Source organism: Hemiscyllium ocellatum, chromosome 8, assembly GCF_020745735.1.
Source record: "Hemiscyllium ocellatum isolate sHemOce1 chromosome 8, sHemOce1.pat.X.cur, whole genome shotgun sequence".
Taxonomy (NCBI): Eukaryota; Metazoa; Chordata; class Chondrichthyes; order Orectolobiformes; family Hemiscylliidae; genus Hemiscyllium; species Hemiscyllium ocellatum.
This window is the reverse complement of record NC_083408.1, coordinates 90,736,677-90,752,442: the sequence shown is the minus strand read 5'-3', so window position 1 is coordinate 90,752,442 and position 15,766 is coordinate 90,736,677. Positions and strand designations below refer to the sequence as shown.

The 15,766-nt window shown below is 41.7% G+C and overlaps 1 protein-coding gene across 1 annotated transcript in view; it reads right to left on the bottom strand.

Moving 5' to 3' along the window:
• The window catches only part of golga5 (golgin A5), a 47,231-nt gene extending 31,846 nt beyond the window's left edge, over positions 1-15,385 (bottom strand). Inside the window, exons 1-4 of the mRNA XM_060828551.1 lie at positions 15,238-15,385; positions 12,754-13,377; positions 4,209-4,430; positions 2,520-2,739 (exon numbers count right to left, since the gene is read on the bottom strand). Coding sequence (XP_060684534.1) covers positions 2,520-2,739; positions 4,209-4,430; positions 12,754-13,333 — 1,022 coding nt within the window. The 5' untranslated portion in view covers positions 13,334-13,377; positions 15,238-15,385. The remainder of the gene's footprint in view (positions 1-2,519; positions 2,740-4,208; positions 4,431-12,753; positions 13,378-15,237) is intronic.
• Between the last annotated feature and the right edge of the window lie 381 nt (positions 15,386-15,766).

Sequence of the window (15,766 nt, the reverse complement as noted above, 5' to 3'; positions counted from 1 at the left end):
TACAGTGCACGGAAGAATATTCTGATGAATTGGGTGTCTGAGAACCTGCCGGGCTTGCTGGGATGACAGAAATTAGTTATGGAGCACATTCCCTTGGACTTTTTTTACAAACATGGTGCACCACACAACAGACCATTTTTATAAGACATGGCAGCCCTACTTGAGTTATTTGGATATAGATTTGTCAGTTATCTGAACTAGGGCATTTGTTTAACCAGAATAGTTAGGTTTGTCAAGCCCTGGGCCCTGGACGGGGTCTCCTGCGTTAATATGTGTACACACATATATATATATATATATATATAGATAGATAGATAGATAATGCTACCATTCTTTTGTTTGGGAGATTTGCACCAAGCATAGCTGTTCTGTGAGTTTTGAGAAGATTTGTAGCTCAGGTTGAGGTTCTGGATGAGACCCACTGAAGATGTTACCTAGTAGGGTGACAAAACGTCTGGAAATGAACCTCCAGACGCAGCAAGCAAACCTACATCCTTAGCTGTTCTGTATTCTGTGGGTTCTTTTGCTTTTCTTTCTGTTTTTTGATCTATCAGTTATTTACTTATTTATTGGTGTTGCTTTGCACAGTGTTAGGGTTTGTTTTGTATTATAGGGTCGGTTAGTAATTAGTAGACAGTAGTTGCATTGTAATTTGTGGGTTTTTTTCTTTTTATTATACTGAAATTTGTTATTGGTTGCATTTTTCAATAATTGTAGATGTTTGCAAAGTTAAAATAATTTGCTAATAAATATATTTGCAAAAAAAATTATATTTGAAATTCACAAGATTGACAGTTTAAAAAAAAAATTAAAGGGATACCTTGAATCACCCAAAAGTCAATAGGGACCCAGTTTACAACCAAAGTTTCAATCACTTTCATGTTGCCAATTACAATGGATTGGCTATCACTTCACATCCCCCTCAGAACATAACCCTTGCCATCCATTAACTTGTTGTAGTCGGTCACAAGATTTGAAAGAGACATTGTTGAGACATGACTGTTCTCCTCTGTAAAGAATGTTGCCCAAACAGCTTGCATTCCCACTTGCCCACTCAAAACAGTGGCTATCTCCAAAACATTTGGTTTAGTTTCTGTGCACCTATAGTAACTTATCCTTTGAGGATATTATACTATTGCTCATTTAAAACTCTTGCTTTCTATCAGACATTTAAATTATACATCAAGTTTTCCACTTCAATAACCTCTCTCCTTTCCTCCCTCAGCACTAAACAACTTCTCGCTTTCAAATGATTTCAACCTCCTTTTCAACTCTTCTTGCTTTCTCTTTGAAGTTTATGTCTCTCCTTTCTTTAAAATCTCTCCATCCAGACATTTTTTCTGTACAGCCATCCCATGATCCCTGCTATCACATTCGCTACACATATTGGAACTGTTAAATGGATAAGAAGATATCTAATCACTGTTATATTCCGACTTATATTCATCTTCTCAATTTCATTTATTTCTGCAGAGTTCTGGACAAAGAATTTTCCATCCGATCACTTGCTAACCTGCTTTGAAATTTTAAGCCTTTGAACCACAATTTAATACTGACATTTATGAAGCTATCAATTTGCTAAATCACAATTTCCAAGGCCTTTGAAGACCCCCTTACACATACACAACCATATTTTCCCAGGTATATACCTTTTCACCATTCAAGTCCACATGAGGCACAGTTGAGTATCTCTGGTACATAACTGGTTTAGTCATCTGTCATCAGATCTGGCAGAACCATGTCAAGCATCTACTTATCCCACTTCCCATTTCTCTCTCACTTGCTGTCCAAAGATAATACAATAAAACCAAGATACAGCCTGACTTCTCTTCTCCAGCTCAGACCATCCTCCATTTCTTATCACCTTCCTCCAGTAAGGTTAGGAGCTCTGACTTTCTTCCCTTCCCATAGACCACTGGGTCAAGTTTCCAAAATGCCTGCCACTGCCCTCAGTCCTCTTTCTCTAGATTCTCTCTCTTCTTTCCCATGCTCTGTCCAAGCTGATCTTGTTCCTGAAAACCTATTCTAACCCAAACATTAACCATACCTTCCCTTTTTGGGACCCAAGCTGGAAAACGGTTCATGGATCCCTTTTCTCAGGTCCTGTTCCAACATCTTCCTCAAATCTGACATCATTACATTTTCTGCCAAAAAATAAAAGCCACTTTTAGCCCCCTTCTTCCTTGAAGACTACCAGCCTATCTCCAGAGTCCCGTTCTGTAATATCACTGAACACTTTGGTGCTTCTCAAATACATGCCCGCCAATCAGGTTTCCTGCCCCATTCAAATGAAATAACCTTTGTCAAGTTACATTTTTTTGCAACCATGACTAAAATCTTTCCCTCCTTGTCCATCTTGAGATATCTACAGCTTTTGATGCAATCGACCAAAATATCTACAGTTTTTGTCTTCATATGATGTTTGATCTGGTACTATCAAGTGATTATTCATGGATTTAGTCCTAGATTGGAAATTAGAATCCAGTAGAAAATGTACATGCCAATAAATTTAATAAAACCTGTTTCTTTCATTCTGGAGTAGCTCCAATGCTTCATTACGTGTCTTCAGAAGCTGATCTGCCTCTTCCAGTCTCACTTTGAGCACAGCCAACTGAGAATCCTTGGCACTCAGCACCTCATTCAGGTCATCAATCTGGGAACGCAGTTCCCTACCTATCCTGTCGGACTTGGAGTTTTCAGTATTCCATTTTTCAATCTGTTTCCTGGCTTTATTTAACTCTTAAAAACAAAAACATTTAGTAAGAAATGATTAGGCCAAAATACAGACGAGTACATCCAAACAAACAACGGAGAAAATAACTAGCAGTACAACTAGACTCCAATAGTATTATATATGTATGATATTCATATTCTAAGTGAAATGCACATGGCCACACAGCCAGCATTTGTGGTTATGATTATCACAATAAATTAAGGTCTTAGTTTAATAGTATATAGCACAAGATATGGTGTGTAGTATTAGTTTATTGGCATAATAGCATTAGAGTCATTGCCCAGTGGTGTCACTGTCTAGTGTTGTTAATTTGTTGAATATATATGCTCTATACATGAGTGAAAAAAATTGGCTGCAGCCAATTACTGTCTTCATTACCATTACTCAGCTGAGCTCACTGGCTCAGCATAGGCAACACTCCTGATAACTGTTTAGAGTCACAGAGAGAATAGAGTAAGAGCATTTGAGCAGGAAGCCTGAAAGTAAGAATTTCTGCTGAAATGAACATGAAGACAACATTTAAATTTCTCTGCAGGTTTTCAGGCTGACAACTAACAGTGTTCAGTCTGGGATAGGGCAGCAAAGATGAATTAATGGAAGAAGGAGAGAGCAGGGATGGAAGATGATGGTGGAAATCAAGATGGAAATCGTGAGGCGTGGTCTAGAAGTATAGAAAACATTTCTAGTATACTCAGCTCAAAGAGCACCATTTAAGGTTTGTCTTGCCTCGAGATACGGAAACCTTGACCAAAATTCAATACGGAAATTCACAAAAATGGAGCATGCAGCTAATTTAAAGACTTCAATGACCCACCCACACACCAAGAGCAATTTGATCACCCAGAAGGGAATGAGTTGAGGGTTAAATGAATTACTTTCCATTGTTATTTGTCTACTTCTCTGAACCCACTTGATAACATTTGCATTCATTTTAACTCACTCCAATAAAATCTGGGAGCTTTACTGTACCATGGCTTAGTGCAATGTCTTGTGATATACTGATCAGCCAACTAATTTTAAAAATGGTTATCCTTCAAATATGATCCAGGTTTCTTTACATTTTAAAGTAAGTTGTCAAGTAAGCTGGCCTTCTTTTCTGTTTTTGGTTGTTCTTTGCTTTAGTTGGGAACATGGCATGCAGGGAATAAAGAGGCCAGAACATAAGCAACACCCTTTCAAGATGCATGCATACGATGCCAGGTATTTATTCTAACGGGGTCATACAGTGCAACAAGATGATTGCATACAAACTGAAATTGAAGGAACCTTGATAAGAACTATGAAAGCTTTTCCTTTTCCTGAACCTAAATGATAGATTACATATTTTAAAAAATGTTTTGTGTGACATACAATTAGAAACATATGCCTGGAATCCTGATTATATAATTACCACAAACGGTCTGTTTGTACCCAAGTCATGGATGCACGTAATGAATGCAATTCCAAGAGTCAAGTGCTGGTATTCCTGTCGTACCTTCTTGTGTTTGCTTTGATCTTTCAATCACCGAAGCCATTTCTTGGTTCAAGGAGGAAACTTCTCCACGCAGCAGCTGGTTCTCAAGCCGTAGGTTTGATAGCTCAAGCGACTGATTCTCATCTTTAGCTGATAAACTTCTGCTAGCTGTAATACTTGATGCTTGCTCTTTTGAAGGCTCTATTTGGGCATCATCACTCATATTAGAGCTTTCTGAGGCACCTGAAAATATTAAAACAAAAACCAATAAATGAAAAATTAAGGATAACTTAATTCACACTTTCAAAGACTAGCTTGCTTTTTATATGTTATGTCACAACCTCTATCAATAGGTGTAGATAATTCAAAATGCACTGACAGTACAGTAACCTATAGTGGTCCAAAACAGATTTGAACGTTCAAACATTAAGGTTACATTTTGCAGCTGTCTGAACAGCTTTATACAATGCAACTGTGAATTGGTAACGGAGATGTGGGTGGTGCGCTTTGTACCTGACAGGCAATAGCTTTCCTGATTAATTTTAGGAATTGGAAAAAAGTGTGCTAGCTAAGGCACTGATCACCATATCCAATTTTCTAATCCATGCTCCCAATGGAGTGAAATGCAATACCATGTTGGAATTTTAAGTCTTGCTGAACATTCAATTAGATGAAAAGAAAGTATCATGTATATTCTAAATGCATCCCACTAGGCATCCATGTTTGTTTTAATGTGGTCCAACCAGACAGCTTTTAAGAATAAACAGCAACTCCTCTGCCAGTATTTAATTATAAAGTATACATGATCAAATTTTGCAACACATCAATTGGTAGAGGATTTCTGTGCCATTTCAGAACCTACAGATAACTTGTGGGTATGCAGATGGGGGATTTGGCTGCTGCACTGAATCACTTACTTCTTTATTCCTTTATTTTGTCTTGACCATTTTCAGGCCTCTCTTCCAGAACCCCCACACTAAAGCCATTTCCTGATACCCTTACACTATCCTATCCAACTGCTACCCCAAAAGTCACACAATTCCTTTGCCATCAAGCCAAACTTGAAATTACCCTGGGAGAGCCCACAGTTTCCCTTGCTAGCACACTCAGCATTCTCCTGGTGGAAAACCGAGGTGTCAGTCATCAATTCTATACAAGGTGCAAAGTCTTTCGCATGTTTTCCTACCTTCTACTTTTGCTGATCTTCCTAGCTACATATCCATAAGTGGCAAATTCCCACTCCTTTTCATTCCGTTCATCCCTGCGCCATCATAAACAAAGACCATTGTCACATTGGCTGCAATGACATTTTGGCTTTCACTGAAGTTGTAAGACTATAAGATAAAACCCAACCACCCCGTGGTTCAACACTTCAACTCCCCCTCCCACTCCACCAAGGACATGCAGTTTCCTCATTTCCCCTCCCCCCACCTTATATCAGTCCCAATCCTCGAACTCCGCACCACCTTCCTAACCTGCAATCTTCTTCCTGACCTCTCTGCCCCCACCTCCACTGCGGCCTATCACCCTCACCTTAACCTCCTTCCACCTATCGTATTTCCAACGCCCCTCCCCCAAGTCCCTCCTCCCTACCTTTTATCTTAGCCTGCTGGGCACACTTTCCTCATTCCTGAAGAAGGGCTCATGCCCGAAACATTGATTCTCCTGCTCCTTGGATGCTGCCTGACCTGCTGCACTTTTCCAGCAACACATTTTCAGCTCTGATCTCCAGCATCTGCAGTCCTCACTTTGTCTTATAAGATATAGGAGAAAGTGAAGATTGCAGATGCTGGAGATCAGAGTCGAGTGTGGTGCTGCAAAAGCACAGCAGGTTAGGCAACATCTGAAGAGCAGGAGAATCGATGTTTCGGGCATAAGTCCAGAGCTGCCTGACCTACTGTGCTTTACCAGCACCACACTCTCGAATATAAGATATAGGAGCAGAATTAGGCCCTTTGGCCCATCAAGTCTGTTCCACCATTCAATTACGGCTGATATCACTTTTTCAACCAGTAACCTGGTTTTTCGACCAATCAAGAACCAATCTATTTCTGTCTTAAATACATTCAATGGCTTGGCCTCCAGTGCACTCTGTGGTCATGAGTTCCACAGATTACCCGTCCCGAGTCATCCAGCATGGAAACAGGCCCTTTTGCCCAACTAGTCCATACCGATCAAGCTTCTTAAGCTAAACTAGTCCCATTTGTCAGCATTTGGCCCACATCCCTCTAAACTTTACCTACCCATGCACTTTTAAAATATTGTAACTGTTCCCGTCTCTACTAATTCCTCTGATAGGTGGTTCCATAAATGCATCACCCTCTGTGATAAAAAGTTGCCCCTCAGATCCCTCTTAAGTCTTTCCCCTCACTTCAAACCTATGCCCTATGGTTTTGGACATCGTTATCCTGGGGAAAACATCTTGGCCATTCACCTTATCTATGCCCCTCATGATTTTATTAACCTCTATAAGGTCACCCTTTCCGGTTTAACAATATCCTTCCAAATGCAGGGTGACCAGAATTGTATAGATTAGATTAGATTAGATTACTTACAGGCCCTTCGGCCCAACAAGTCCACACCGACCCACTGAAGCGCAACCCACCCATACCCCTACATTTACCACTTACCTAACACTACGGGCAATTTAGCACGGCCCATTCACCTGACCCCGCACATCTTTGGACTGTGGGAGGAAACCGGAGCACCCGGAGGAAACCCACGCAGACACGGGGAGAACGTGCAAACTCCACACAGTCAGTCGCCTGAGGCGGGAATTGAACCCGGGTCTCAGGTGCTGTGAGGCAGCAGTGCTAACCACTGTGCCACCGTGCCGCCCATAAAGAGTATGTAGTACTCCAACTGTCTTGTACAACTGTAACATAACATTCTGACTCCTGTACTCAGTGCTCTGGCTGATGAAGATCAGTGTGCCAAATGCCCTCTTCACTACTGTCTATCTGTAATGCCACCTTCAAGGAACGATGGTACCTGCATCCCTCATCTCTCTCTCTACTTGACAACACTCCCCAGGGCCCTGCCATTAACTATGCAAGTTGTGTCCTGGTTTGTCTCACCAAATGCAACACCTTGTACTTATCTGAATTAAACTTTATCTGCCATTCCTTGGCCTGATGGCCCAGTCAATCAAGACCCTGTTGTACTCTGAGATAACCTTCTTCACTATCCACTATACCACCAATTTTGGTGTCATCTGCAAACTTACTAACCATGCTTTTAATACTCTCATCCAAATTGTTTATATAAATTACAAACAATGAGCCCAGCACTGATAATTGAGCACACTGCTGATCACAGGCTCCCAGTCTGAAAAACAACCCCCTACCACCACCCTCCGTCTCCTTCCATCAAGACAATTGACTAGCTCTCCATGGATCCCATGTTATCTAACCTTACGAATCAACCGTCCATGCAGAACCTTGTCAATGGCCTTGTTAAGGTCCATGTAAATAAAATTTATCGCTCTGCCTTCATCTATCTTCTTGGTTATCTCTTCTAAAAATGTAATCAAATTTGAGACATACAATTTCCCACATACAAAGCTATGCTGACAATCCCAAACCAGTCCTTGCCTTTCCAAATACTTATAATTCCTATTTCTTAAAATCCCCTCCAAAAACTTTCCCATCACTGACATTAGGCCCATCAGTCTGTAGGTCCTGGCTTTTCCTCGGAGCCGTTCCACTGGCTGAAGAAATTCCTCTTCATTTCAATTCTAAAAGGGTCGTCTCTTCACTTTGAAGCTGTGCCCTTGGGTACAAGACTCTCCTACAAGTGGAAACACCTTTTCCATGTCCACTCTATCATGGCCTCTTAGTATCCGGCAAGTTTCAAAGAAATCCTCCTCCTCCCATCCTTCTAAGCTCCACTGAGTACAGACCCACTGTACTCCTCATAGACAAGCACTTCATAAGTTCCTGTGGATCCTCTCGATCACCAGCACACCCTTCCTTTGACATGGGACCCAAAGCTGTTCACAATAGTCCAAAGCAGTCTGACCACAGCCTCATACAGCCTCAGCAGTACATTTCTGCTCTTGTATTCTAGCCCTCTTGAAATGAATGCTGACATTGCATTTGACTTCCTAACAACCATGTTAACCTTAAGAGGATCATGAACTAGGACTTGTAAGTCCTTTTGTGTTTCAGATTTCCAAAGCCTTTCCCAGTTTGGAAAATAGTCTACTTAAATGTAAACGCAAATTGTTGTGGTCTTAACACTGACCCCTACAAAACTCCACTACATCCCTGCTGTCAGGCTTCTGTTAGTCAGCCAATCCTATGCAAGCCAGTAACTTTTCCCCTAACACCATGGTCTCCAATCTTATTTAGCAGCCTCTTGTGTGGCAGCTTCTCAAAGACCTTCTGAAAAATCAATTGGATCATGTCCATTGGCTCTCCTTTGTGTAATTTGCTTGTTACCTCCTCAAAGAATTCTAACAGATTTGTCAGACATGACCTTTCCTTGACAAAGCAGTGCTGGCTCCACCCTATTTTACCATGCATTTCCAAGTACTCTGCAATCATATCCTTAATAGAGGACTCAGATCTTACCAATTACCAAGGTCAGGCTAACTGGCTTATAATTTTCCTTGCTTCTACCTTCCTCCCTTCTTAACCATTGTCCAGTCCTCTGGGACTCTCCCTAACTGCAGTGATTCTTGAAAGATCATCAATGTCTCTATAATCTCCATATCCTACTCGTTCAGAACTCTGGCATATAGTCCATCTGATTTATCCACCTTCAGACCTTTCAGCATCTTCTCTGTAGTGATAGCTACTAGACTCATCTCTGCCTTTTGATTTTCTTGAAATTCTGATAGGTTGCTGGTATCTTCCACTGTGAAAACTAACGCAAACACCTATGCCATTTCTTTTTCACCATTTCTACTTCTCCAGTCTCATTTTCCAGCAGTCCAATCATTTACCTTTTAGATATCTAAAGAAAACTTCTACAACTTTTTGTATGACTAGCTCGCTAGCTTCCTCATATTTTATATTCTCCCACATATTACTTTTTTGGTTATCCTCTGCTAAAATTTAAAAGGCTTTCCACTAATCTTTACCACTTTGTAAGCTTTTGCTTTTATGCTGTGGCTGAGTTCCCTTGTCAGGCATGGTTGCCTCATCCTCTGCCTTATATGTTTTTTCCCCCCAAGGGATGAATTTCTGCTGTGCCTCCCAAGTTACCCCCAGAAACCCTTGCCATCGCTGCTCCACTGTCTTCGCTGCTAGGATCCACTCCCAATCAACTCTGGCCAGCTCCTATCTCATAAGCTTTACTCAGTAGGAATACTGTTACATCTGAGTCAATCTTCTTCTCAAACTACAGGGTGAATTCTATCATATTATAGTCACTGTCCCGCTAGGGATTCCTTCACCTTCAACTCCAACTCCCTAATCAAGTCTGCCTCATTACACACAACTAAATCTGGAATCGCCTGTTCCCTAGTGAGCTCTAGCATAAGCTGCTCCAAAAAAAGATGTCTTGCAGACATCCCATGAAGTCCTTTTCTTGAGATCTGCTACCAACCTGATTTTCCCCAATCCAGCTGAAACCATAGGTAGGAATAACTTGTTTACTGCACTCTCTTTCTGGCGGGACATCAATGACCTGGTCCCTTTGTGCTGCTAGCACTCTTTTCCTCTCCCATCATCACCCCAAGTCATTGCAGCAGTGGTGGCCCTCATTGCCAAGTTAAATATGCAATTACATTAAAAAAAAGGTGAGGTTTATAGAACTGAGAAAAATCAACAGTCACTCCATGTACTGGGTTATTTCCAAGATGGCTGGGACAAGCTATACAAAAGCAAACATTCAGACTCTCAAACACAATACCTAGGATTCCCTGGCAGTCAATGGAAATTTATTTTGATAACCCCATTTATATCATATGTTTATAGGATCCTACTGTTGATTAACTGAAAACAACTTCTGTTTCATGCACAGGGAAATTTCTGATGAATTATTAATATTATAAACACTGAAATGAATTCAAGACTGTATTCCCAATCCTATATCCAAGTGAACTGCACTTAACTTTCCTGATATTGGAGACATCTGGATTCCTTGATCAGAGGACTACAATGGCCTTCTTACGATAACAAGCTCCTGCTGTAAATATCCTTTTCTAAGGTAATCCCTGATTGCTTTTTGCTTGTGCAAACCAAAATTAACCTGTTCTCTCCCACTGTCTGATTCAAACATTTATATAATAGGTAGGCAGGAGGCTTGAAGACCACAGCGAGCCAGGCAGCATCAGGTAGTGGAGAAGTCAATGCTTCATGAATAAACCTTCTTCAGGACTGGGGATGGGTGTAGGGGGGGAGCTGCAGATAAAGGGGGTGGCGGGGTGGGGATAGGTGAAGACAGGCAGAAGTTACGACCTGGTTGGTCAATAGGAGGAACGAATCGAATTGGTGGCAGGGAGGGGCTGGGAAGGCATTCAGGGGAGGGAAGGGAGGTTATTTAAAATTGGAGAACTCAATGTTGAGTCCTCCGGGCTGTAGGCAGCCCAGGCAGAAGATGAGGTGTTGTTCCTCCAATTTGCGGTTTGGTTCATTGTGGCAATGCAGGAGGCCAAGGATGGTCATGTTGGAAAGGAGTGGTTGGAAAAACTGAAACGGACGGTGACCGGGAGGTCCAGTCGGCTCCTGTGGGCCCAGCTGTGATGCTTGGCAAATCGTTCCCTAAGTTTACGCTCGGTCTCCCCAACGTACAGAAGACCACATCGGGAGCACCTGATGCAGTAAACTATTTGGAAGAGAGGCAGGTGAACCTCTATCACCTGGAAGTACTGTTTGGGACCTTGGATGGAGGTGAGGAGGGTGATGTACCAGCAGGTTTTGCATCTTTTCCAGTTGAAGGGGAAGGTACCTGGGGGTTCGGTGAGGAGAGTGGTGCAAACCAAGGACAGTCGAAGGGAACACTCCTTGTGAAAGGCAGAGAGGGATGCGGAAGGGAAAATATTCTTGATGGTGGTGTCTAGTTGGAGTTGGCGCAAGTGTTTAAGGACGATGTGTTGGGCGTGGGGTCAAATGGGGTGATAGATGAGGACAAGGGGCCTCTGTCTTTACTGCGTTGGATGGAGTGTTTAGAGCAGGGAAATGGGGAATGGAGGTGGTACAGTCAAGGGCTGTCTGGATGACAGGGAGGAAATAGGTGGACATCTGGGATGCTCACGAGTGGAATGCCTCCTTGTCTGAGCAGATGTAGCAGAGGAATTGGGAGAATGGGTTAGAGTTCTTGCAGGATCCTGGATGGGAGGAAGTGTGGTCCAGGTAGTTATGGGATTCCGTGGGTTTGTATAAACGTCTGTCTGGAGACTCTTTAAATTGGACATCAACTTTCTTGTTTTAACAGTCTGAACTATTCTGCTTAGCAAACCTTTGTACATGTTGCTGACTTTAATCAGGGAACTTGAAACAGCAATAATTATTACTCTGCCAATAGAAACAGTAAATAAATAGATTAACTGCATCGTTCTCCTGATTACTGTTAAATGCAGAGACCATTGGTTCTAACAGTAACCAGCAAGAACTCTTTTAGTAGAAATTATGTACTTAGACCATGGACAAAAATAGATATGTAAAGGATTTTTGCTCAGTAATATAATCTTGTTTTTTCTGAAGTTCAAATGACCTAAATTATAGGTCAGAGTTTATTGATCCACAGTACTTTATATGATTAAGAGAGCAAAATACTTGATGGAAAGAGGTGGCAATGGAACAAAGCAATCCACTCTACAGCACTCTGACTTGACTGAAAGTAACATTTATAATTCCTGCATCTTTCCAAAGGAAGGAGAAAGAAAATTAAAATAGATATATCAAATATAGTCTCGTCCCTGATGCTCATGTATCAACCAGAAGTGCAAAGCTAAGGGTTCTTTTCAAAAAAAGTACCATTTCAATTTACTTCATTATTTCTACACATTGAGGCCAGCTATCTTTTAAAGTCAACTTGTCCAGGAATGTTATGAGATACCTCTTCAGCAGGTGGAACTTGAGTGCAGCCTCAGATATACGGAAACTACCACTGCATCACAAGAGCAATTACACATTTAGGCAAATGGAAAACCTTCCACTTACATTACCTACAAATACCCACACAGCTTAGGCAGAAACACTTTGCTTCATTATGTTTTAACCATTCTTCTCATCATACCTTCCTTCCTCATATCAGCCATCTTTGATGGCTTCAGATTCAGATAATTTGTGCATTTTTATGTGATTCAAAGTAGCAACAGGTTGAGACTGTTTGAACTAATTTATGTAAGTAACTATTCAACTAAACACAGGCTTTCACACTTTATATTGAATTTGAATGCAGAAAAATGCAACATGCAAAATGTATGCTCCAAGTTGTTCACCCACATTGAATGTGATTTTCTAATTTTGAAATTTGGCAAAATAGTATTTAAATTACAGTAGCAATGACAAGAAAGTCAAACATTTTGCATGTTCAGAACCATACCTATGAGAGGAAAAATACAAGTCACTGGTAAAGAGAAACAAGATTTATTTTTATTGAAACTGTTTCATACCAAGTCCGTCAGTAGAATCATCCTTGACAGTGCTCTCCTCTATCGGCTTCATGTTAATGGTGCAAGTGGATGTTGAACTGAGACTGGAAGTTCGGGAATGACCTTTTGGTGCGGAAGGCTTTGTTATCTCCCGTTTGTTGTCTGCTCTGCCATTTAATGACTTTTCTGAACTGTTTAAGAAATCAAAGAGTTGGTCATCATTTGGCTCAGTCTTTTTTGGTCTGACAAACTGCGTTGAGGGTCTGCTGAGAGATGAGCTTGCAGTTGCATTGGCGGTAGTGTCAAAGGTGTGTGAAGAAGAGGACACATTAGAAGCTCCAGAAAGGAGGGTGGCCTTTTGTCTCCTAATGTTACCAGCAGCAGAAGAAACATAACTAACACTCATGTGGGCTTGGTGATCAGATTTACTACTCGGCTCATTCAAGATAGAGTACTGACTGGAAGATCCAGCTTCACTGCTCAATGTTTGTGTTGTTGTTACATTTTCAATAGGAGTAGTTAGCAGTGCTGCTGCTGCACCCTGGTCCACTTTATTTAAGAAGTCTTCTGCCTTCCCTGCAAGCTCAACTAACCATGACATCCTGCACTATGGTGTTGGAGCTTAAGGAAGTATCACGACATGACCTATTCAGAAAAAGAGCAAAAAAAAAGCACATTTAAATACCCGGAGGACATATGCAGTAAATGATTAACAGAAACAAATCAAAACAAACAATATATAGATCAGTAGTCAGTCTACAAAGTGCAGAATATTAAATACCGATTTACTCAAACCATCCAAACTGAACTGTGAGCAGTGCACTGACACTTACAGTACAAAACATAAGTTGTAAAGGTCTAACTAAACAATGACTGCCATATAAATGCGATTGGTTTCATAGGGAAAGGGGTATATTAATTTGATCCAGTCACCTCAATGGTGAAATTTGCTAGAATGTACCATTGGATTCTATTGGCCAATGTCCAAAATGAAGTATAGATATGCACAAATACCAAGACTGTGATTCTTACCAGTGTTTGTACTTTTCAAAGTCACAAAGTAACTTAGCAGCGCAAAGTGGTTCACACCAGTTATTTTCTGAATGACACCTTACATTACTTTCATTGTCTATTTATGAGGTAATGATTTGTTAATTTGTTTCTTTTCATATTAATATTTGAGGAACAAGTTCTAACCAGGCCAATGCAACATCATGGAATCTTTACCATTCATCCATATTAGTTTAATATGACTTGAAGAATGATAAATAGCAAGAACAAATATGAGCTCTGCTTGAATCAGTAGTCTTCAAAATGGAAATAACAAAACTCAGATCTGGCAATGTATGTAGGGATAAATCAGAGTAATGGTTTAAGTCTGGTGACTCTTCATCAGAACTGTTCAGTTGAGTCAGATTCTAAACATTTACTCTGATTTTTCCCTCACAGATGCTGTCAGTACTACTGGGTTTCACCAGCAATTGAGCTCCAGTATCTACAGTTCTTTATATTTTATCACAAGACAGACATTTCACAGTAGCTGTTAATTCTACCAGAACAGCAGAAACATGCAGTCAGGTAGGGCAGCATTGATATTTTATTCACATAAAGACATATATGGAAATCACAACTTTAATAATGTATTTTACAGGAATTAAAGTTTGCAAATTGTCTGTGTATTACACATTTGAGTCTTTATTCAACAGCAACCTCAAATTCTGCTGGTGGCAAATGTGGTGACAGGACGGTTCATTGACCAGTAGTAGGAAATGGTTAGTCTCTATAGTGGAGATAGTACTGACCTAGCATTTGTATACCATAAATACTCCACCTCAAATGCAAGTAATGCTTATAGGATAGTAACAGATGAAACAGCAGATGCTAGACAGATCCGGGATACTGTCATAAGGTACTTCGGGCACTGATGTCCCAAGGCCTCCAAGCCACACCTTTACACAGGTTAAGAGTACTCATCGCTAGACAGCCTCCTACTCAAAAGAACCCCAATGGTGCAATTTTATTCCCTTTTTGAAACCACACTCCTTCCACGTAGGAGTGGTCAGTTATTGTACATCCTGCCACGTTTAACATTATAGATGGTTTATTTACATTGAGGGTGCTGTTGACAAACCACCCTGAAACAGGTTGAAGGCATGTCTAACAACTGGGTCGTTGCAGAGCTCTCAGGCTGTTTAGAGTGGTCTTAGCTGGAATACTTTTGAGTTTAACGACGAACAAGGGGCACATTCACATAAAATGTGAGAAATAGAGGGTCGATTGGACATGATCTCACAGCGTCTATGAAACCAGGGCGTCGTTGAAAAGTAAGACACTTATTCCAGGCGAATAGAAACGGTCCCCCCCCCCGCCCCCCGGAACCCGCGGCCCATGGAAGAGGGCAAGCCCGGGGCTTTCACTGAGGCCCACAACCGCCCGGGAGCTGAAGAGCAGGCCCCTGAGCCCGGATGGAGATGACAACCGCCCCCCACCGACTTCAACACTCACCCGCTGACCAACAGCGGAGCCGCCACCTCCCCCTGGGGTCGGGGAAAGACTCGGGCTGTCCTGGTGCCCCTGTCCGCCTGCGGATTTCCCACCCTCCCCAATGGAGACGTGGAGCCGGAGGACCCCAGGATCAGGGCTGTCCGTCTCATCCGCCTGACAGAGAGAAAAAAGAGACGTAGCAGCGTGATGACGTAACACACCACTTCTGTTGGGGCTCCTGCGGGGGGCGGGGGAAGCAAGATTCATTGAGCGCCGCAGGGTCCTACCTTCCCTCCTCCTCCACATTTTTAAAAATCACACAACACCAGGTTATAGCTCAACATGCTCTGGGGTGGGTGATTCCAAAACTAGAGTGCATGGGTTTCAGGTGAGAGGGGAAAAATAGACCTAAGGGGCAACTTTTTCACTCAGAGGGTGGTATGTGTATGGAATGAGCTGCCAGAGGATGTGGTGGAGGCTGGTACAATTGCATTTAAGAGGCATTTGGACGGGTTTATGAATAGGAAGGGTTTAGAGGGATATGGGCCGT